A 23,003-nucleotide genomic window follows, 5' to 3' on the forward strand; every position below is an offset into this window, starting at 1 on the left:
TCTCTCAAAGGAACACTTTACACATACATTTCTCCCTAGGGGCTGCATTAGCTGCATCTCGGTGTGTTCTCTGTTCATTTGTATTTAGTTCAAAATATTTTCCAATTATCCTTGAGGCCTCTTTGTTAACAAGTGAATTTCTTAAACTGTATTGCTTAATTGCCAGACATTTAGGGGTTTTCCATATATCTTTATTATTGGTCTAATTGATTCTGTTATAGTCAGAGAATATATGTTGTATGATTTCATTCTTTTAAAAATAATAAGGTTTATTGTGTAACCCAGAATATGGTCTATTTTTGTCTATTTGGGTGAATGTTCTGTGTGTACTTGCAAATAGTGTGTATTCTGTTGTTTGGTGGGATATTGTATAAATGTTTATTAGATCAAATTGTTTGATAGTATTACTTATGTCTTCTGTACTCCTGCTGATGTTTCTGTCTTCTTGTGCTATCAATTTCTAACAAAGGAGTACTGCAGTCTCCAAATGTAATTGCACATTTGTCTTTTTCTTCTTTCAGTTCTATCGCTTTTGCTTCATGTATGTTGTAGCTCTGTTATTAGGTACATACACATTTGGGGTGGTTATAGCTTCTTGATGAGTTGGCTCTTTTAACATTATGTAATACCCGTCTCTTTATTCATGATGATTTCCTTTTTCTGGAGTCTGTTTTGTTTGGTGTTAATATGGTGCCTAACTTTCTTTTGATTAGCGTTTGCATGGCATTTTTCCTCATCTTTTTACTTTATCTATATCATCATGTTTGAAGTGAGATTCTGTCATGTGCCGTTTATTAGTTTTCTGTTTGCTCTCTTTTTCCCCCTTTTAGATTATTTGAATATTTCTTGTCATTACATTTTAATTTACCTATTGGTTTTTTTTTAACTATATCTCTTTGTGTAACTTTTATAGCTGTTGTTTAGGAGTGGTTACCATGTACATACCTAACTTTTCTCAATCTGCTTAGAGTTCATAGGTCACCACTTCAAGTAAAGTATAGAAACATGACAGCTATATAAATTCCTTTGCCTTCACCCTTTATGTCATATCATTAAATCTGAATATATTGAAAATCCAATCACATATGTTATAATTTCTTATTTCAACGATCATACAAAAATATGGGTGTCGCACAGATGCGCATGTCATCCTTTCGTTGGGGCCATTCTAATCTTTGCTGTATTGTTCTAATTTTAGTATATGTGCTGCTGAAGTGAGCACTGGATATGTTTTTGAAGTGCTTTCCTAATAAGCATTTATCCAAAACTTGCAACAAGTTTGTGAAACTATGATTATTAGAAGTACCATCTATATGATCAGGGAAGTGTTTTTCTCTGAAGAAAGCTAGAATTGCTTAACCAATTATGCTTTGACATGAAAGGGTACAAAATAAGGTCTTTTTTATCATGAACTAAAACAGAATGTGGAAATAAAAACTAGAAATATGCATAGAAATATTTTATAACCAAAGAAGAAATTTTTTTTTTGCAAAATGAAAGTTTATAAGATCAAAACTATCAGTTATCTACAGAGATGTCCAAATGGGAGGTATTATCTAGAAATTAAAAGGGAACTGTTCCTTTTTTCAGTAAGTGGTAGATCTTTGGAGAAGATGACATAAAAGCTAACTCTGCTAGGTTTGGGATTAGGGAAAGTAGAGGCCATACCACACATTGTTTAGCTCATAGCCAAGAAAATAATCACATGTGTAAAGCATCTTTCATTCAAAAAAGAAAAAAAAACCCTCAAAGGCACTTTGGCATATAATTTTATTTACCTCTTTCGCATTGCTATTGTGAATATTGTCCACTGTCCAGAGCAGGAAAGTGATGCGTCTGTGCGGCATGCAGTGAACGTAGCAGTCTCCCTCTGTAACCTCGTCCTTCCCGGAGTATGAGGTCATTGGTTTGGAATGTACAGCTATGAAGGTGACTGCTTCTCTAAAGGCTTTGGTGATGTAAGCCAGAAACCAAAGAGGAGGAGAGCAATTAAGCCTCACCTTGATGAAGCTGTAGTGTACCATGAGGTTGCAAGTTAGGCTTGGTGACTGCTTTCTTCAGTGAATAGGAGACATTTGCCCTTGGAGTTTATGGGGAAACAGCCTGCCATAAAGGGCGGTCAGGATACCTTGCCATTTTCTCTGCCTATCAGATGCCTGACTATTCAGGAAGGTTCAGCTGTAGTGCCTTCTGCTCTAGGAGGTCTTTCTTTCTGGCCACTCCAACTGTGGTGAATAATCTCTCTAGGTGCTGACTTATGCAGCCCCTCCACGTGCCATGTGTGGCAGCCCTAGTCTTCCTCTCACGGGACTATTCTCCTGAAATAGATTTTAATCTACATTAAGACCAGGGCAGTGCCTTTGTTTCCCCAAAGTGCCTTACCCAGTGTGCCTGAAGTTTGAGAGAGGCAGTTAATAGAGTCGTTAAAAGCATGGGTTTAGTCTGTCTGAATTCAAATCCTGATTCCACCATTTCCTAGCTGCATGACTAGGGGCAAGTTACTTAAATAACTCTATGCCTCACTTTCCCCACTTGTAAAATTGGGATACTAACACTATCTGTAAAGATTAAATAAGTTAAGACGTGGAGAGTGCTTAGCATTTTTTTGCCTGGTACCTAATAAGTACTGTTACTTATTTTTATTAAGTGATTACTTTTTTTTCTTAGAAAGCTGTGGAACAAATATATATTTGTAAGGAAGGCAAGAAAGAGCACAGACAAGAGCAGCTCAAGAGAAGGCAAAGAACACAAATAGAAGTTGACCAGATTCCAGATGCGAAAGACTTAGCACCTTTTTTAAAAGAAATGGAGTTTGGGAATGTAAACTGGTACAGCCACTTTGGAAAACTGTCTGGCAAATTTTTTTTTTTTTCTTTGCGGTACGCGGGCCTCTCACTGTTGTGGCCTCTCCCGTTGCAGAGCACAGGCTCCGGACGCGCAGGCCCAGCGGCCACGGCGCGCAGGCCCAGCGGCCACGGCTCACAGGCCCAGCGGCCACGGCTCACAGGCGCAGCCGCTCCGCGGCATGTGGGATCTTCCCGGACTAGGGCACGAACCCGCGTCCCCTGCATCGGCAGGCAGACTCTCAACCACTGCGCCACCAGGGAAGCCCCATAGCAATGTTTATTCAAGAACATTCTAATAGTCTAGAACCAAGCAATTCCATTCCTGAGTATATAGGCAACAGAAAAGTGTCCACGTATCGTGAAAGGATTTTTATAGAATGTTCATAGCAGCCCCGTGGTAGTCATTAACTGGAAACTATGCAGATGTCCATCAACAGAAGAATCGATAAATAAATTACGGCAATAAAAATGGGTGGTTTCCAACTACACACAGCAGAATGGATGAATCTCACCAACGTGCTGGTGAGCAAAGGAAGCCAGACACGGAGGAGAATATACTACGTTTATTATAAGATTCCAGGCAAAACTACCCTGTGCTGTTACAAGTCTCACCCCAGGTGGGTGAGAGCCTTGGAGAGGGAGGAGAGCTAGACAGGAGAGATCAGAATGAGCTTCTGGGCGGGTAGCTAACATTTTACCTCTTCATCTGGTGCTGGTTTCATGGATGGGTTCAGCTTGTGAAAACTTATTTAACTGTCCACTTACAATATATGCATTTTTTGCCCCATGCGTGTATTATCCTTCACTAAACAAACAAACAAAAAAACAAAAAAGAGAGAAAATAAGTAAAATAAGAATAGAAAAGAAAGAAAAAAGAAGGGAATGCAAAAGACAACATGAAAGGAAGAGGAAGAAAAACAGCCCAGAAGGTTACACATCACCCCCTGCCCATCCCTGCCTCCCCCTGCCTCCAGCCCTACTCTATTGATCCAGCACGAGGATGGCGAATGCATGGTTTTCAGGGTCCTTCCGTTCTCTTCCGCGCTACCCGCAGCCTCTCCCCACTCTGAGCATCCCTAAGGCAAGAAGGGGCTTTCCTCGTGGGTAACGCTGCTAGGAGAGTAACTTGGAGGAACTGATGCTTCGTTAATGAACGTAAAGCTTAAAGCCATCTTCCCTTTCTCCCTCTTCTCTTCTGTTCTGTTCTCTTCTCTTCTCTCATCCTCTCCATCCCCCCACTCCCATCCCCCTTTACCTTTCTCAGGGCATCCTCCTACCCCAGTGGCGGTGCCGCCCGGCCGGTCTGCACGCGCCCCGCAGGGCCTGGGGTGCGGGGCGGGGGCCGCGCTCGCGGGGAGCCCCTCCCGCCCGCCGGGGCTGACCCCGCCCCGCGGCGCCGGCTATTTTGGGCGCGGGCGGCGACCGCGGGATCGCTGCCGGGCGCGGATCCGGTGACACCTCTCAGCGCGCGGCACTTGTTGCTCTCAGGACCTGCCGGCCATCCCTGAGCCCACCTTTCTCCCTCGCCGCCCCCTGTCCCCTGCTGGCTTCTCTCCTTTCCGTGCGATCGCCCGGGACACCGATCTCTCAGGCACCGCTGTCACCGGCTGGAGAAATAGATTAAAGGAAATAAACTCCCTCCGCAGGGGGCCCAGCCGGGCAGCAGCAGCGGCAGGAGCTGGAGCGCTGGCCCGGGCGCCGCAGAGGTGGCGCCTCCCCGGCCCGGGACGCTGGCCCCGGGCGCCGACGGCATGACGGACGCGGCGACGGCTAACGGGGACGACAGGGACCCCGAGATCGAACTCTTCGTGAAGGTAGGTCGGCGTCCCGGCGCCGCAGCACCTGCCGCGCCTCCAGCCAGGCTCGCGGCTCACGTGCCCAGGCGCTGAGCGCTCTGGGACGCGGACCTTCCCCAGGGAGCGCAGCCCAGCCCTGACGGTCCCTTGGGTGGCCTTTCTGTTGCTTCGGGGCTCCCGGGAGGGATGGAGTCAGGTGCAGTCTGGCAGGTGGCTGTCTTCTCGGAGAGTCTGCTAGGCAGTTTGTCAAACCCGCCGCAAGACCAGCCGTCACCCTACCCCGGCGCGATTTTGGCCTGCCTTGAAGGACATCTCCAGGTGCAGGGAGATGGCAGGAACCTGGCTGGACCCCTGAAGCTTTCTTCTAAAGTTGCGGGGCGAGGGGAAGGAAGAGGGAGAAAAGAAAGCATTACTAATAATATGACCTTTGGCAAAGCAAAAATAACATTTCTTAAAATCCCCCTTTTCTCTTTTACTCAGTGCTATTAAAAGAAAAGCAAAAGGAAACAAAGACGTTTTCTTGCTCTGTGACCGGCAAAGCAGAAACCAAACACTCCACTCGCCCATATTATTGTAATTGTCATAATTATGCTTCCGCGGGGTTGTAGCAGGAAAGGCTAAGGGTAACCTGGGGCAGACTGGGAGGAAGGGGCACAGGGGAAAAACTTAAATTAAGTTGCCTTGCTCCCTGGGCAGAGACGGGCTAACATCCAAACCTGCTGCACTTCCTTTGCAACCTGGAGGGGGAAGGATGGAGGCCGAGGCAGCGTCTCCCGGTCCTCGAGCGTAATAAGAAAGAAACATTTGATAGGTCTTCGTGCAGCAGAAGCGGGGAAACCTGAGGCGCAGGGAAGTTGCCTCCGGGGCGGTGCAGAGTCGCCAGAACTTGGGGGAGGGGGCGTCGGCTGGCTGCCTGAGCGCAGAGACCTTTCACAAAAGGGAAAAACCCTCAGAATGCAGTTTCCCTAGACATATACAGGTAACTGAGAAGGGAAGAGAGCTTGGTGCCTGTCAGGGGCCTCCTGGCTGAATTTAAAAGGCATATATATTCCCCAGGGATGGGGAATATACACGTCTTTTAAATTTGTTTTGGCCGAAGGATCCTTATCTAATACAAACTAATTAAACAAATAGAGTTTCACAGAAAGTATAAGATCTATATGACCTTTTGGTTTTGGGTACCTTTTGTCACCTAAAAAATAATAAAGCAGCTGTGACTTACACTTGGAAATTGCTCTGTCTCAGTCGGTCCAGCCTACCACGAAGCTTTGTTAAATTTTTTCGGCTGGATTTTTTCATTTTGTAGAGTTATTTTTCAAAATTATCCATAGATATTACATTTGTTTTTTAGTGAGACTGACTTTCCTCAGCCTGTTTCTCTCCCCCCAAATGAGGCTTCTGTCCCCCTCATTTGGTTTCTGGGACCCTTCTGGGAGGATTTCTAGGCTCTCTGGCAGACCAGGTAATGAAAGAGGTCATGTCCTCCCAGGCTGGGCAGTGTTGGACCCAGGGCCCCGCAGGTCTGCCCTGACCCCCAGCGTCCAAGCCTGCGGTCTAGGGAGTGAATACGGAGAGCTTTTACAGAGCAAGGAGCCTTGCTGTTCTTCTTGAGGAAAGCTATTCTAGGACTTTCTCAGATTCCTTGGGAGCAGGTAGTTTCACGGTGTCAAGTTCCTGAAAGATATTTGAAACACAAATTGACTCTTTTAGAGCCAAAGGAGCCCTTTGCCCCGCTCCTAGGTGAGAGGACCATTCTACCTGCACCTTCTGAATTTCAGGTTGGCAGCTTGGAGGGTTTCTCCATTTGTATAGAAAGCTCACTTCGCAGCCCAGTGCCCGCAAGAATTCTAAAGTACCCGTGTTGTCATTTGCTTTTTTTTCCCTAAAGGAAAGGAACCCATGAGAGCCAGGCAGGCCTTCTTGGTCAGCGCAGAAACCAGATTGATGAGGGAACAAAAAAATCAGATAGGAAAGCTCTTTTGATTCCCCCACCCCCCTTTTGAGCTTCTGGTCAGTGGTTATCATTTACAGGGACAAGTAAAGGCTGAAAAAAATTGTGAAAATAAAGACACTGCCCAGGCTTTGAACGGTTTCGTGTTAGAGAAACAATGTCCTGATTTATAGAATCAGGCATTTCCATAGTTTGCCGTGTCTCTTAGCTGTATGATTCCCATCAGAAGAAGGTCTTTCCTCTTTTTTTTTTAAAGAAGATGTTGGGGGTAGGAGTTTATTAATTAATCTATTTTTGGCTGTGTTGGGTCTTCGTTTCTGTGCGAGGGCTTTCTCTAGTTGCGGCAAGCGGGGGCCACCCTTCGTCGCGGTGCGCGGGCCTCTCACTATGGCGGCCTCTCTTGTTGTGGAGCACGGGCTCCAGACGCGTAGGCTCAGTAGTTGTGGCTCACGGGCCTAGTTGCTCCGCGGCATGTGGGATCCTCCCAGACCAGGGCTCGAACCCGTGTCCCCTGCATTAGCAGGCAGATTCTCAACCACTGCGCCACCAAGGAAGCCCGAGAAAGTCCTTCTTGTTGAAGGGCTCAGGTATCCGAGGTAATCTCTGCAGGCCCAGCGGGTTGGCTTCTAGGAAGCCTCCCAGGCAGGCTTGCCTCACCCAGTTAAGAGTTGTGATGTGGTCATCTTCAACAGAAGGGGACACCCTCCCCCCCGAACCTGGCCTGTCCCCTGGGTGTGTCATTCAAAACCTCCGTAATCCAGAGAGTTTCAAGGACATACGATTCTGTGCCACATCAATGGATAATCATCTGTTACTACTGCCGCTGCTAATAATAATACTAAATGGCAGCGTTTTAGGACTTAAGGAGCGCATTCAAATACCTTATCTCATCAGATTCCCAGCATCCTTGTTCGTGAGCCTTGGTTCACTCAGGAAAAGTGATGTCAACAAGTAAATGTGGCTCCCAGGGACCTCTTGAGACGTGATGCTGTCAGAGCCCTTGGCAAGCGGCCGTTTGCTCTTCCTGTAACAACCTCAGGAACTAAGGACGATGATTTGTCCCGTTTTATGGTTGAAGAACTCAGGTGCTCAGGGAGCGTATGAGAAATGCCCAGAAGTAGATGGCAGTAAAGAGCGTTCAGACCCAGTCCTCAGCTAGCAGTTTAGACTCTAAATTTCTTACTCTTTTCCAAACACCCATATGTCAGGTCTTGCACCTTCTTTTGCCAAGTCAGGCTTTCAAGTGTTTCCAAGAGGACACTTCCTGGCAACTTACTAGTCCATTCTAATGTGGTCACAAAACGCTGTCAAAGCTCCTGCCCAGCCCTGCTCTGTACTCCCAAGTCTCTCCCGTCCAGGGAACTTTCTAATGGGGATGTTTAAGAGATCACAGAGGTTTGAGGAGGTCAGCTCTGATTCTCATTTCCCAACTAATGTGGATGGGGAAGAGGAGACAGAGACCTGGGTTCAGATCTTGTCTCTGCCTCTCATTTGTCGAGTGACGCTGAACAAGTTCAGAGTGTATGAACAAGTGTATGAGTCCCAATACACCCCTCTTAAAACAAGAGGGTGGTTACAAATAAGGTGCCCGTATCTTGAACTGTCCAAACCAAGACACCTCTGAGAGAGAAAGGAGGTGCTACCAATGGTTAGGAACAGGTGTCACCGATGTTGTGCAGGACGTGTGGCCACCCTGGTTATGAAAATACCTCCCCCACAGACTGGCTGTGAGGATGCCACAGGAACAAGTAGAGGAAAGCATTTTGTAAATTGGAAATTGCCATGAACACATTGACTTCGATAAGGATATGAGCTCCATGGCAGATAGAACCTTTCTTGATCTGCAGGTCCCTGATTTGCCTTAGAGAACAATGGCCTGGCTGATTCCTCACTCGCAGGGCTATTTTGAGAATAAGTGAGATCATACGCAGCTGGGACTTTGATCACAAAGGGAGGACAACAGGTTAGAGTTGATAGTGGCAGTGAGTGTGGTTTATTGAAAGAAAAAAGAGCACGGAAATAAAAGCAAAACAGAAAGTGATTTGGGAAGACAAATACAGGATGTGCTGCGTAGTTAGATCTCCATCTGTGTCGACTCCCTCACCCCCGGTGCCACCCCTAGACCCCGGAGGTAGAAAGCCACCAAAGCGAAGTGATGATGGTGCACCAGTTGGCAGCAAGTGTCTCTTGGGGCCAAGGGTGTGAGTTTCAACAGAAACCAGTGGTTCTCAACTTTGGCTACATATTCAAATCATTTGGGGGAGATTTTAAAACTCCTGATGCCAGGCTACTCCCCAGGTCAATTACAGCAGAGTTTCTGTGGGTGGGACCCAGAAGTGGTATTTTTTACCACACCCCCAGGTGACTGCGGCATGCAGCTCTGGTGGAGAGCCACTGAGTCCTCATCAGAGGCGGGTCCCGAGGCAGTCAGCTTTGCCACAGCTGAACTAGGCGGCCGTGTTAGTGCAGATGAACGTCTAGAACTTCTAACAGCCTCTGGGCATCGTGATCATCCCGATCAGGAGCATTGTTGATAGAGAGCTTGCAGCCAACCGGTGCTCCGTGAACAGATGCTGACGGACTGTAAAGCCCTATATGCAGGACTCCAGAACAATCCGTGCATGGGGTCGGTCTAGTAAATGATCATCAATTCAGCCTGGGGGGAACAGAGCGGAGTCCTGCTGTTTGTCTGATGGAAATGACTAGTCTTTTCATTTACTGAGTGATCCGGAAGGCTCTGACAGTGGTGCAGAGCCCCAGTCAAGACATGGTGACCCGTGGTGTGGTCATCTGACTTCCAGAACAGACAGGATCAAATCTTGTTGTGCTGCCTCTCAGACCCCAGCTGCCCACTGGCTGCCTGGTCGCCTGCCCAAGCATGGGTTTATCAGGTTTTGAAGCTCCTTTGATCACATTATGCCACTGTGTTTCTTTCCCACTATCTCCTGGTTTTGATCTTCGGTCAATAATCCAATATACCAGTTCATCTGCCCTGCTGTGTCAGCGAGTGCATCCTTACCTGGTAACACACCCATGGGAGTGCTAGTGTCCAAGGGTGACTCATGCACGTCCCAGGTTCCCTGGCAGGGGGTGGGAGTGAGGACTGAGGGTCTCAAGATGCTAAAGCCCACAAGCCAGTGGTGTCAGGTCCTGCCTCCCTGCCGACTTGTACTGTTTCTCTGGGTGTTTGGTGGCTCTCTCCACCCAGGGCAAAGAGCCCATCAATTTAGACGGTCAGGTCAAAAGCTTTCCATTCTTGGTTCCTTTTGAGATTCCAGATGCTGGGCCCGTGTGAGTGGTGACAGGAGGTGTAGTAAAAAAGTGCAGTTTTTGGTGTCAGACTGAGGGTCATCTGCTGTGTGAGCTAGGACAGGCTGCTTGACCTCTCTGGGCCACAGTTTTCTTACCAGTGCAGTACTGATAATGGCAATACCTATTTCCTGGGGTGGGTGTGAGCACTGAATGAGCTGTGTATGAATCTGGGGTCTAAGTAAAGCCTCCTCTGCAGGCCCAGTATAGCCCCAAAAGTGAGAAGCCAAGCCTTTGCTTGTCCCTTCCTTGATGTGTCCCAGAACTCAGACACTCAGCCCTATGTTCTGCTGCCTCGTTGCTGGAGCCGGGACAAAGGCCGCTGGGAGCCCGAGCACAGGGCAGCTGTCTCTGGATCTGATCGCCTCCCACAGGGCTGCTACTTCAGGAGCTGGAGTCCCCCACAGGCCACTGTCTGAAGTAATGTAACCACAGGGAGAGTGCAGATCTCTGACCAATGGGTGGGTTTTTCCAACTCAAGGGATGTTGATTCCTCCTGTAGTTGCTCCCACATAGCTCGAGGGGCTGGACCAGGATGCATCAAACCACTGGGGGTGCCCCTCCCCTTTCAGCTCCATGGGGATGATACTTCCGGGGTTTTATCCCCTTCTTGTCACTGGATGCCAGGTGGGGCCTCCCAGGCTCATCTGTAGGTGCTACAACTTTGACCCTTCAATAAGGAGAAGGCTCTGGAGTCCAGGTCCTTTAGTTCCAAGAGGACCCCTGGTAGATTTTCTCACTTGCTTGCAAACTTCAAGCTCTGCCTAGCCATGGTTACTCTCCTAGAAAACACACACACACATTTACATGTATTATCTATCTGGACTATAGGAAAAACATAATAGACTCTCAATATCTGGTACCTTTAAAAACTGTTACCCGGGAGACATTCTCAGTTGTCTTTTTCATCGAAGCTGGAAGACCAGAAATAGTGAAGAGGCGAAGTGTTTAAAGCATGGGCTTCCTGAAGGTGTGTCTCCACCCCGGGGCATCTTAGATCTGACGCTGCTTGTGAGGGGTCAGCTCCAACTACCAAGGAAGTGTCTCTGCCAGCTCCCTGAGTGAGAATCTACTTTGCACACTCATATATTTATTCAAGGAGTATCTTAGTTCTGAGATGTGAAGTGCTTTAAGGATAAATAAGATAGATAATCTGCTGTCAGAACTGAAGTGAATTCTTTCTGGTAAAAAGAAATGGAGTTTTTAACCTCTAAAACAAAGTCCCCTCTAGCTCTGTTAGCACGGGAAGTTTCTTTGAGTTATGTTTATTGCAGCGCTTATGGTGAACAATGGCTAGGCCACTGGCGCACAACCTTTGGGGAATGAAAAAGTCACCGCAAAGCTTTTTCATGTGGACTTGCCCAGCCCTGTCCCCAGAGATTCACATTGAGGAGGTGGGGTTGAGTCCCAGGCATCTACCCCTGGGTGATCCTGGGATTCATCAAAGATTGAGAACCACTGGCCTAGATCATGGGTAAATAGGGTTGAACCTACCCAGTGGAGGATCCAAAGGGCAAGAGAAAGTCGACTCCCCACTGGAAGTGTGCATTTCCTGGGATGGAGGAGGCTGAGGCAGATATGCTTATTAGCCTGAATCACCCCAGATTGACCCTAAATAAACCAGAAAAGGGAAGAAAGGAATGCTTTTTTTTTTTTTTTTTTTGGCAGTATGTGGGCCTCTCACTGTTGTGGCCTCTCCCCTTGCGGAGCACAGGCTCTGGACGCCCAGGCTCAGCGGCCGTGGCTCACGGGCCCAGCCGCTCCGCGGCACGTGGGATCCTCCCGGACCGGGGCACGAACCCGCGTCCCCTGCATCGACAGGCGGACTCTCAACCACTGTGCCACCAGGGAAGCCCAGGAATGCTTTTGACCTTTCTTTTACACTTGCTTTTCTTCCTTTGTAATTTTTTTACGATATAGGTGTGACAAGTAATTTAAAAAGCTGGGCATGAAGGAAATATTAGTAAGATAAGAAATGTAGGGAGTTAAGAGATTAAAAACAATCCATCGATCAATTAACCAATTAACAAGCATGTTTATGGAGCCACCTACTCTGTGCCAGGCTCAGTGAAAGCTGAAATCAGGGAGGGGAGATCAAAGAAGATGGGGTCTCAGCAGCCCATGAACTTGCAGCTGAGGGGTAAAAATGTCAACATCATGCCCCGTGAGTGGTAGGAAATGAAATGAGGGAAGCCGGTGAAAGGACCCATGTGGCTCAAATGAGGTCTCCAGGTCTAGTCTGCGAGGAGGTGGGGCCTGAGTTGTGCTCTGAAGAGTGACGAGAGTCACTGAGTTACTAGGAGTGGGCAAGCATGTCAGGTCCAGAAACAGTATGGAGATGAGGATGTGCTGGGCCCAGTGGGTATACGAGGTTGGCTGAAGGGAGTGGTATATGGAGGGCCACAGTTGGAAATAAGATAGAAACACAGCAGTGGGAAGGGGTTTTGAATGGCAGGTAAGTGGTTTTTGTCCCCTGGTAAGTAATGGGGAGTTACCAGAGGGTTCTACCCAGGGTAGGAGCTTGATTTGGTCCCTGCTTCGTTAGAATGGTTCCTATGCTATTTTGCACGATGTGGTGGGAAGATTAATGAATTAAAAGTAAGAAAACCTGGATTCCAGGTCTGGCTCTGCTACATATTGGTTGTGTGGCTTTCTTTAAGGCCAAGCTTCCTCTTCTGTAAGATGGGCTCCACAGTCATAAAATCATAGAATTTCTGATTGGGAAAAGCCTCTTAGAAGTCATCTGGTCTGACCCCCTCTTTTTTTTCTTTCTTTCTTTCTTTCTTTTTTTTTTTTTTTTTTTTTGCGGTACACGGGCCTCTCACTGTTGTGGCCTCTCCTGTTGTGGAGCACAGGCTCCGGACGCGCAGGCTCAGCGGCCATGGCTCACGGCCCCAGCTGCTCCACGGCATGTGGGATCTTCTGGACCGGGGCACGAACCCGCGTCCCCTGCATCGGCAGGCGGACTCTCAACCGCTGCGCCACCAGGGAAGCCCTCCATGGCTTCTTTTTTTCTTTCTTTCTTTCTTTTTTTTCTGGTCTGACCCCCTCTTGTCAGATAAATTCACAGTCTCACATTTCCGGTTACCTGCTATATGGGTTTAAGGAAGAGAAGCGAGATGACACGTGAGCTGCTGCTGTTTTTGCCTTTGCTCTTATGACTGTGTTCACGGTGATTATGAAGAAGGAGAGCCTTGCAGCAGAGGCCGGGGAGGAGGCTCCTCCAGTGTTTGCTGCGGGGAGGCCACCGTGAGCCCAAGCTGGGGCTGAAAGGAGGAGCCTGCTGGGGAGGAGTGATGTGGGTACAGAACGAGCACAGGCCTCGGAAGAAGCCTGTGCAAACACAGGAGGGAGGCCCGAGTTCAGGTTCATGGTCAGTTCACCTCTGGAGAGACTGGTTTCCAGGTCTGGAATGGTGATGCTATTGGTGGGCCTGGCCACTGTTGTCCAGGCTGTTGTGAATGGATGGAGTGCAGATGAACAAATTGAGCTTCAGCTTTCTGGTTCCTTTTAAACCTGGAAACCCTGCGGATCTAGGGTAGAAATAGAGCCGCGAGGAAGGGAGTTGTTGGTAATGAGACTAATCTTCTGGTTTTAGAACTGTTCTGTTTGAGGTGATGGCCTGCTAGTGGAGGGCAGATGGCCACTGGGGTGCTGGAAAACCAGAGCTAACAAAGAGGTAAAGGTCAGGCTAGGGGCGTGGATTTGAACTTGTGTTTCCTTCCTACCACTGTTGAAGGCATGGGTTCGGACGAGGGAGCTTGGAGAAGGGGTAAAGAGGTAAGGACTGTGCTTTAGGAAATGTCCATTTGAGAGGGAGGAATGAGGCCCAGCAGGATTTAGCAAAGGTGATGAAGAAGCAGAGCGGTAGGAAATAAACATGATGTCCCAGACGGAGGAAACCATCGTATGGACGATGGCTTGTAGAGGCAAGGAGTGTCAGGAAGCGTCTAGAAGAACTAAGCATTCTACTGCAAAGCGTGTGAAGGGATGTGGGGAAGGCAGACAGATATATAAGTTTGGGTCAGATCGTGAGGCAAACTGAGCGATTTGGGCTTTTATTTAAAATGCAGAAGATCACATGTGTTACCTCCTGCTTGTGGGGCAATTATATTTTAAAAGCGAGGAAAGTGCTTAATAATCTGAACGTGGCGTGCCTGGCCCCTTTGTATCCAAGGAGAGGTATTCTGAAGTGGAGTTCATCACACTGTGTCTCGGGTGACCCCCAGGCTGTGGTGTGTAGAAGTTTGGTGCTGGTTACCCTATACCCTATACCAGACTCTACGGAGCCCAAGGTGATGCTTTCCACTTCAGTTTATCATTATTCTAGGCTAAGTGGGGAAGACTCAAGTATCAGACTGGAGATAACACAAAAGGTGAAGGAGGGGAGGGTGTGTAGTGAATGGACGCCAACTGCGAACCCATTACTTAGAGCGCAGAGGAAGTGAAAACCACGTCCCAGTTACTGTTGCTTAAAAACTCAGTTTGGGAGGTTGGCATGACAGCAGATAAAGACTTCTTGACTCAGCCCAAGGCTCTTCTCCCCTCACTGCCCACCTGTGTTTCCCAAAGCTGACAGGGAGCAGAGACCCAGGAAACACAGCAGGTGGGTGGTTGCAGGGAGGGGCAATCTCACCTGCCTTTTATTCATTTTCACATTTGGATTCTGTGGCGTTTTGTAGTCATATCATAAAATCTAGCATCCACTCTGTCTTTGTTTTTTCACCTTGGAAACCAAAGGAGCCATATGTCTGTGGTCCTTTATCCCAAATGCCTCAGATTTTTCCTGTGGAGATAAAGGGTTCTGAGCAGGGCTGGACCACAGGGCTTTCGGGAGAGAAGGATGCCACGTGGGGAAGGTTACGTGACCTCTCCTCCTTGGAGTACTTTAGGAGTACGTCAGAGGTGTTAGCTGTCTGGTGGGATTATTATAAGGGTCAAATAAAATCAGAAACATGAACTTTTGTAAACGAGAGTTTTCACTGTTTAAGTGTAGGGCATGGTATTGCTCCGTATGCACCCATCACCTTGTTCCCACAATAGCTCAGTGGAGGGTTTGGTGAACGATCTTCCTTCTTCTGGCTCCATCTGCCCTGTGGTCCTGCCACTCCCTAAGGCTGCCAACTCCTCTGCTGGACTCTGCATTCGACCAGCACAGGGGGAAGGATGGAGCGTCATGGGGAAGAGGCGGAGGACCACATGGAAAGTGTGCATGGTCCGTGCCTGGAAGCAGCCCAGTCACTTCCAGCCTCTTTCCATAGTCCAGAGCTCAAGTGTCATTGAGCTGTGTTTTCAGGAAAAGCGGAAGCAGGTTTGACAAACAACAAACCAGTCTCTACCATAGAAATGATTTATTTCCTTGTTTCCTACCACTGTGTCATCTCATCACTCCCTAGGACGGCATCCTGCCGACAGCCTCTCTCTTCTCCTGTCTGCCATGTTTGATACCATGAGCTTAATCTTCCTGGAATACTCTCTTTGTCATAGCCACTCCTCTACCTGCTAGATCGAGTTCCCCTGCTTCTACCTGACATTGGGGACACTCTAACCAGGCCTGCATTCCCTTTCCCAGCCTGATTTCCTATACTCCCTTAAAACGGTTCCTTATGTGTCCGTACAGTTTCGGAAGCGTTTTCGAGTCTCATCTGATTTTATCCTCACACAGTCCCTTGGAGGAAGGAAGAGGTTTAATCCTCATGACAGACAAGATGACTTTCTGGGGCCTGTTCTCTCGTTTCTTCTGCACAAGCTGAGGGAGAAACCTGGAGATCCTGACCCCAGACTTGAGTGACCTCAACCAGCATAGGGTGTCGCAGCCTCGCACGATCACATGATCTACCTGGGATGCTTTACAAATTCCGGCACACACTTAGGAATCAGAGTCTTGTGGGGAGGAGGTCCCGGGCATCTGTAATTCACTAGTGCCCCAGGGATTCTGATGCACAGTGCATTATGGGAACACTGCCCATGACTTAACAAGGGCCCACGTGGATACCCTGAACCCAGAGAAGTGAGCCTGACAGTGGGAATGTGAAGGACCGTGACACGCACTGGAGAGAAATCTGAGGGGCAGCGGGTCTTCCAGCTGCTCCCGGGTCACCTCAATGTACATTATATTCCAATCATCTTAAATATTGACCCTTGTCTTTAGAACCTGCTCCATGGCCTTTGGAGTTAAAAAACAGTCATGGGCTTGTGTTTTCTGCACAGCTGTTCACCCCTATCCCCGGAATATAATGCGCTTGAAGTGGAAAATGTCGGGAATTGATGGGTGGGGGGATGTCAGGGGAAATAAGGTGAGATGAACAGAGGGGAGCTGACCTGACTTATGAAGTAGAAAAATCAACCCTCATTCCCCAGTCCTCTTTGGTCCCATGAGTGTCTCTGCACTTTCCGAAGTCAGAGAATACGTTTGGAAACTGAATAACCATAGCTATGGCCCTGTGCTGTTCTGAATGCCTTGCTTATTTAGCTCCTTGAATTCTATGCGTGGGTCCTATTATTACTCCCAAGTTACAGATGAGGAAAGTGAAGCTCTGAGAGACCGAGTCCACTGTCCAAGGCCACAGAGCTAGGACACGGTAGGACTAGGCTTTGGCCCCCATCCCCAGGCAATGGGATCTGTGCTCTCTGCTTTCTCATTGCACCCAGACCCTCCCAGCTGCGTGAAGAGGAAGTGCTCGTGCTGAGTCAAGAGACATTTTTTTAAATGGCCAGCTAGAGCGGGGTGCCCAAGGCTTCGCCTTTCCTTAGTTCTCCATAGGTGACCACAAATAGTCCAAGGCCAAGTCAGATCTCTACACTTAGGCAAACCAGGCGATGACCAGACATGGAAGGTAGAGCCGCCTAGAGACCCACCTGTTCTCAAGTCTTCTTCCTATTTCTCTACCACTGTCAGTCAATTCCCACACTTGGATGTCAATCAGTTCCCACCCTTTGCTCAGCCTCTTTGCTTTAAGGCCTGTCCCCCAGAGGTCCTTTTTAAAATGTGAGTATTACCCAGATGGGCTATACCTGGACACTGTAGCCCCTGCTGCCACGTTCGTTGCCTGGGATTGCTTTATCAGGTCAGGATGCAGGCGGAAGAGGATCCGAAGGAGGGGCAGAGAGAGACGAGGAGAACAGCTTGTGTACTGAGCTTGCTATCTTTCAGGCCAGGAGTAGAGGTCATGCTTGCTGTGCGATCTGTGGGTAGCTACCCAAAGCGGACCCCATCCCCTTGCCGAGAGATGGCCATTGGCCAAAGTGCCTCAGGATTCTAGGGTAAGCTTTGAAACTCATCTTTGCAAGGATGGAACCCTTGGCTTGAAGGAAACCTGTGCTTATTCCACTTACTCTGCCCCTACTCCATTACTAAGAACTAGACTCATTTAAAGAGGTACGATAGAGTCCTACAATAAAAATAATTACAGACAACTTGCCAGGGCCCTCTAAGGATGAAAAATAATACATCAAAATAAACTTAACAGTGTTACTTCTGGAATTCAGTGGGTTCCCTTGAGTCCTCACGGGATTCCAGCAGCTTCTGAGGAGCCTGGTGGTACTTTTGTTAAGAGGACGTGGAGGCCCAGAGAGGGTAGCCTATTATATTGCCACACACAGCAGACTGAAGTCAGCAGGGAGAATAGAGCTATTGGCTGTGGTTCACTTTATGGAGGCCCAGCCTCACAGATGCTAGGCCCTTTCTGAATCATTCTGAGACACATGGCATAGTCAAAGGTAGCAAAGCGGTGGGAGGCTTTTATAATAAATTCAATTTTTTGAGCATCTCCTATGCACTAGACATTGTGCTCGCCACTCCATTTAATTCAGTATCCCTGAGGCAGACATGCCATGGGGTGGGTACCTTGTGACTGATTTACAGATGGGAAATCTGGGGCTTGGAAAAGTTAGAGCTTAACTTGGGGTCCCATGGAAAGTGATAGAGTTAGGATTCAAACCTAGGTCTGACTGACTACAAAACCACATCTTGTAACATATGTTAGTAATGAAAAATAACAAAATTCAAGTCAAACGTGCTTGCAACGCACTCTTCCACGTGGCAGCTGTTGCATGAGGTCGAGCAGGTGCCCAGCCCCTGGTCTGGAAGGGAATAAGGTACACAAGGCAGACACAGTCGGGCCTGGGCAGAACTTGCAGTCTGGGGTGGAGGGGTGGGCAGGGCATCCACTGGGTATGCAGGAGGACTGAGACCCAAGGGCACATACAAGGCTGGAAGCAAGGGCACCTGGTATTAGGAAGGCACTGAGCTGAGCTTTGTGGCATAGGCAGATAAGGGTTTGGGGTTCAGTTCAGGGGCAGGGTGTGAGGGGATACTCCTGGTTAAGCTGAGGCAAAGAAGGGGGATGAGGACATCCACCTCTCCCCGCAACAGACCTGCTGCCAGGGCAGGTTCTGGAGGACCAGGTGGTGAAGGGCCTTCTGTTCTCCATCAGGACCCCGGGCACTGCTCTTGACCAGGAGAGCAAGGGCACCACTGGAGAAAGCACAAGGCCTATCCCTCTGGCCCCGCTCCCACTTTAGGTCATCGTAAAGGGCAATTGGAGCCTATCTAGGCCTGATGCTCTTCAGAAAACATTTTTCGACTTGTGTGCCAAGAACTACATTATCAAAGGTGAGGCACCTTTCATTCCTGAGTGGAGATAAAGGGTCCTTGGAGGGAAGGTCTGGCGGGTTAACGCTTTGGGGTGAAGGAGTACCTCCCGATGTGTGATCAGACATCAGCTAAGGAGGGCAAAGGAGCGGCTATCAGATGCCCCTCGATGACGAAGGACTTGTAATGGGGGGGAGGATGGTCTACGAGGATCTGGGAAAAGAGGCCAGGGATGGAAGGCAACTGTCAGCTCGTGCCATGGTTCTGCCCCCTGGGCTCGTGCTGAATTCCTTTTGTTGGGTTCAAGCAAGGAGGACAGTATCCAACTGACACGGTTACTTTGACGTCACAGATCAAATGGAGCCTTTGCTCATGGCTGGCTGTTTCCTACAAGGGAGCATGTGCACCATCATTTTATTATTGCTTTATACACACACACACACACACACACACACATTATCATATTTATATTATACATAATATATAATATACATCTAAACTTTTTACGTATACACTCTTCTCCCAAGGTTTGAGGTCCAAGATGGAAATACCTATATTCATATGGTGTTTGGCATATACCATATGCTCAACTAATGATATTGCTATATAGATCCATATGTATCTTTGCATTTATTCCTTATTTAATGAGTATTTACTGGGGAACATAGCAATACAGTGGAATTCAGGAAAGTTGCTGTTTGCTACTGCTTCCTGCCACTCTAGGATTGTGGACTGGTTGTTTGAGTTTCTTTATCTCTAAAATAAGAGGATTGGATGAAATGATATCTGAGGTCCCTTTCAGCTCGCAAGTTGATTCTTGGATGGATTCTACCTTGTACTGAGCATTGTGGGAGGCCTGGTGGGAGATTCCAAAAGGACCCTCTCAAGCAGTTTACTATCTACTTGGTGAGGGGTCTTCGTGCTTCCATAACCTAGACCGAGGTCAGCAAACTTTTTCTATAAAGGGTCACATAGTAAATATTTTCGGCCTTGAAGTCCACACAGTCTCTGTCACAGCTACCAAACTCTGTTGCTGTAGCAAGAAAGCAGCCATAGATAATGCATAGATGATGGGCATGCTTGTGTTCTAATAAAACTTTATTTACAAAAGCAGGTGTTGGGCTGACCCCTGTCCAAGGGGCCCAGCTGACAAGGAAATGAACTGACCGTGGTGTGTTACCCAGAGCAAAGGTCTTAGCCTTTGCTCTCATGTGCTGAGGTTGGAGGGGCTGCCTTCTGTGGAGGTGCCTATACTCACCTGTCACTGTCCTTGCCACTAAGCACTGAGATCTGGCCGCCCCAGAGTGGAGCTGTAAGATGAAGCATTCTGAATTTCTTAGAGAATGTTCCTGGGTGAATCCAAATTAGTAATATTCCTGTTCTGCACGGGATGAAATGTTCATGGAAACTGAGGCTCTAGACTTTGTTACCAGACCCAGGAAAAGGTTTCTGTGGCTGTGGACTCAAGTCCTTGTGTGGGAGAGCAGTGTGTGAACAGAACTCGTTCCCCGCTCCTGGCAGCATGATTTTTCTCTCATGGCCTGCACTTGGGGTGTCGTTCTGTCAAATGATCCCCTTGACGTTTTCTGCTTGGCCCGCCTTCCACCAAGCCCCGTGCTGCTGACACATGCTGCTTCTCTGGGCAGTGCCCTGACATCTGTGTGCTGGGACACAGCCACCTGGCAATGGGGAGTCGCTCGGGGGTCTGTCCAGGAACGTCACTGGGTAAAAATACAATAATGACTGCATTTCCCAACCAGTTTTGTACCCACGTGAGATAGGTAAGCGATTCAAACAGGCAAGCCAATCTGTGAGGCCTCATAATCTGCCACAAGAGGTAGATTTTCTGAGAAAGGAGAATGTTGTCTTATAAGGCAAACATTCCTAACAGTAAACACTTGGAGTGGTTTATGTCCTTGACTCCCCTGGGCCCTTGACCAAGACACTTGGCCTCTCTGGGGAATTCTTCAACTATGAAAGAGATGGAACTACATTCCTGGGCCTGTTAGATCCTGGCCTCAATTCAAATCATATAAATTCATGGCATCCACTTATGGTCTCTGGCTACGTTGACTTATTTTGATTAACTTTTGCATTGGCCAGTTTCATTATGTGTGTTTGTGTGTGTGTCTGTGTATGTCTCTGTGTGTATCTGTATGTGTCTGAATGTGTGTCTGCATGTGTCTGTGTCTGCACGTGTGTGTCTGTGTGTGTGTGTCCGTGCATCTGTGTGTGTATGTCTGTGTATGCCTTGTTCCCTCAAATTCAAGGTCTTTTCTTTTCAGCAGTCTCAGATACAGTGATCTGGCAGGACACTGGTTCTTTTGAATGCCAACAAAGTAATAATAAAGGGAACTTTTGCTCACTATTCACATGTTTATATCTTGGAGAGTATTTTCAACTGATTTCAATATTGACGCACATAGGGGACATTTGTCCTACTTTGTGGCGACCCAGCACCATCTGAACATCCTTCTTCTGGGCCCTGCTTCTTCAAGGCAGAAGCCAGAAATGGACTTTCCAGCCCATTTCCTTTTCTGCTTCAGTTAGCTACAGTGAATCCTGTGGTTTGCTACCTTGTCAGTATTTCCTTAGAAAGAATTGTGCAACAGAATCTTCTTTTAAGTCTTACTGATCCTACGATATTAATTATAATACCTAGTTTGAGTGCTTAGACTGTCCTATTAGGATATTTAACACCAAATATTTCTTTTATAACTTCAGTAAATTCTTTGGGGTGATTTTATTGGAGACTGACGGAAACGTAGATCCAGGTTCCTATGTAGTTCTTGCTATGAATGTGGAGCGTCTGACTCGCTGGGGGAAAGACTGGGGTCAAGCAGATCACATTGTGAGTTTTTTCTCCTCCCTCCTCAGCCCCTTTAGTACCACCAAAGTAAAGCCTTTTCACTGGGTGGAAACAGGTTACGATAATTCCCGAGAGCCTCCTTACCCCTCAGATATTATACCTGGTTTAAGTTACAACAAAACTGGGCTATTAGACATTTGAAGACATTGACCTTTACTTCCACAGCCCCTGCAAGTCTTTGCACAGAACTAAACATTTGACAGATACTTAATGAGTTTTTCAGGGATTGACTGGTTGACTGTTCAATAAAATCTTGCCTACCCCGATGACCAGATCTATGAAATGATAAATACGCTGATGGTTCTTTTGGTCCAAAATGTGTTTTGTTCACTTACTTTAAAATAGGCATTTGAACATAGTAGTTTGCAAGGGCAATGCAAAAATTAGAATTTGGGTATTTTCTTTTTATAAACAATTAAATGTCTTCTGCTTGTGTGGCCTATAAAATCTCTCCCAACTCTGAAGATCCGGAAACCAGGTCATGCCCAGTGAGCTTCAGAACTGGCTAGAGTTCCCCGGTTTTCTCATTGCTGGTGTCTGTTTCCTACAAGAACCGCTGGACCAGGCTGCTCTCTGGTTCGGCTGTGATCAGTGGGGAGCCTCCCCTCTAAGAGCTCAACATGCTTTGCGGGTCTCTCTCCCAGGAGCCCGCTAGCTAGCTGGCTAGTGGTGTGCACGTGTGTGTGTGTGTTTGCACGTGTGCACAGATGAACGTATAGGCCACACATTCTCAACGGGGGCAATATCTCCCCAAGGGGGATAAAATTGGTTCTTGAGGGGTGAAAAATCTTACTCTGCTTATATATAAGGCACAAATACACACACAGCACATCAACAGATAGACAGTATATCTGTGGTATTAACTTTACATGGGGGGTTAATGCGGGAAAAAAATGTCTAAAAAGTCTCCTTAGAAGAGGTGATAATGAAAAAATGAGTTGAGAAACACTGATATACAGCAGATGGGCTGACACATAAATACACATGGATGTGGCCATCCCTATGTACACCATGCATATGTGTATGCCTATCAGGGGTAACACACGCTCTAACAGATTCACCTAGAAATTTGAATTGGTGGCAGGGGCAGGACTGAATTCCGTGTTCTTTCTGACACTTTCTGCACCTAAGGATTTGCATTCACTTTCATGATTTTTCACGAACTGTCATTCTCATTTTAAATTGCAAACACCTCAGTTAACCTGGCATACGGTCTCCAAACGCAGATAATCTATGTTATAATCCGTATTCCTGTCATCCTCTGGAAAGGCTGCCTGTGAAAAATGAGCTGGGTCAGCAATTCATTTCACCAGTCACCTGCCAAGCACCTCCTCAGTGGGTGGAGTTGCAGTGCCTCCCATGGCACGTGAAAAGATGGAGGGCAAGGGCCCTGGGTCAGGGACCCAAGGCAGGGTGAGGGTGAGGGATGGAACTTACAGGTGTGAGCACCCCAGGTGCTGCCGAGGGATGGTTGATGACTTGAATAGCCCGGGACAGGGGAAGGGGCTTACCTCACATCCTCTGGAACTCTGGATCCAATTTTCTCTTGCATCACTACCCTTTATCCACCTTATTCTGAGGCCTCTTGTTCATTATTTTTTGCTATGATCATACCTTTTGGGAAATAGATGGTATATGC

General features: G+C 47.7%; 1 protein-coding gene and 1 non-coding gene across 8 annotated transcripts in view; one reads left to right on the forward strand and one right to left on the reverse strand.

Annotated features, from left to right (window-relative positions):
• The window catches only part of CLIC5 (chloride intracellular channel 5), a 249,516-nt gene that overhangs the window by 78,894 nt on the left and 147,619 nt on the right, over positions 1-23,003 (forward strand). Inside the window, exon 1 of one of the 7 annotated variants that reach the window (XM_033864131.2) lies at positions 4,137-4,660. The exons of the other annotated variants lie outside the window; for them this stretch is intronic. Coding sequence (XP_033720022.1) covers positions 4,598-4,660 — 63 coding nt within the window. The 5' untranslated portion in view covers positions 4,137-4,597. Of the gene's footprint in view, positions 1-4,136; positions 4,661-23,003 lie in introns of those variants that run through there. 7 annotated transcript variants of the gene reach the window in all.
• LOC117313995 (U6 spliceosomal RNA) lies at positions 1,117-1,222 on the reverse strand. Its single transcript, XR_004528686.1, has one exon. It is a non-coding gene; the product is annotated as a U6 spliceosomal RNA (small nuclear RNA).

The sequence above is a fragment of the Tursiops truncatus genome, chromosome 10 (assembly GCF_011762595.2).
Source record: "Tursiops truncatus isolate mTurTru1 chromosome 10, mTurTru1.mat.Y, whole genome shotgun sequence".
Lineage (NCBI taxonomy): Eukaryota > Metazoa > Chordata > Mammalia > Artiodactyla > Delphinidae > Tursiops > Tursiops truncatus.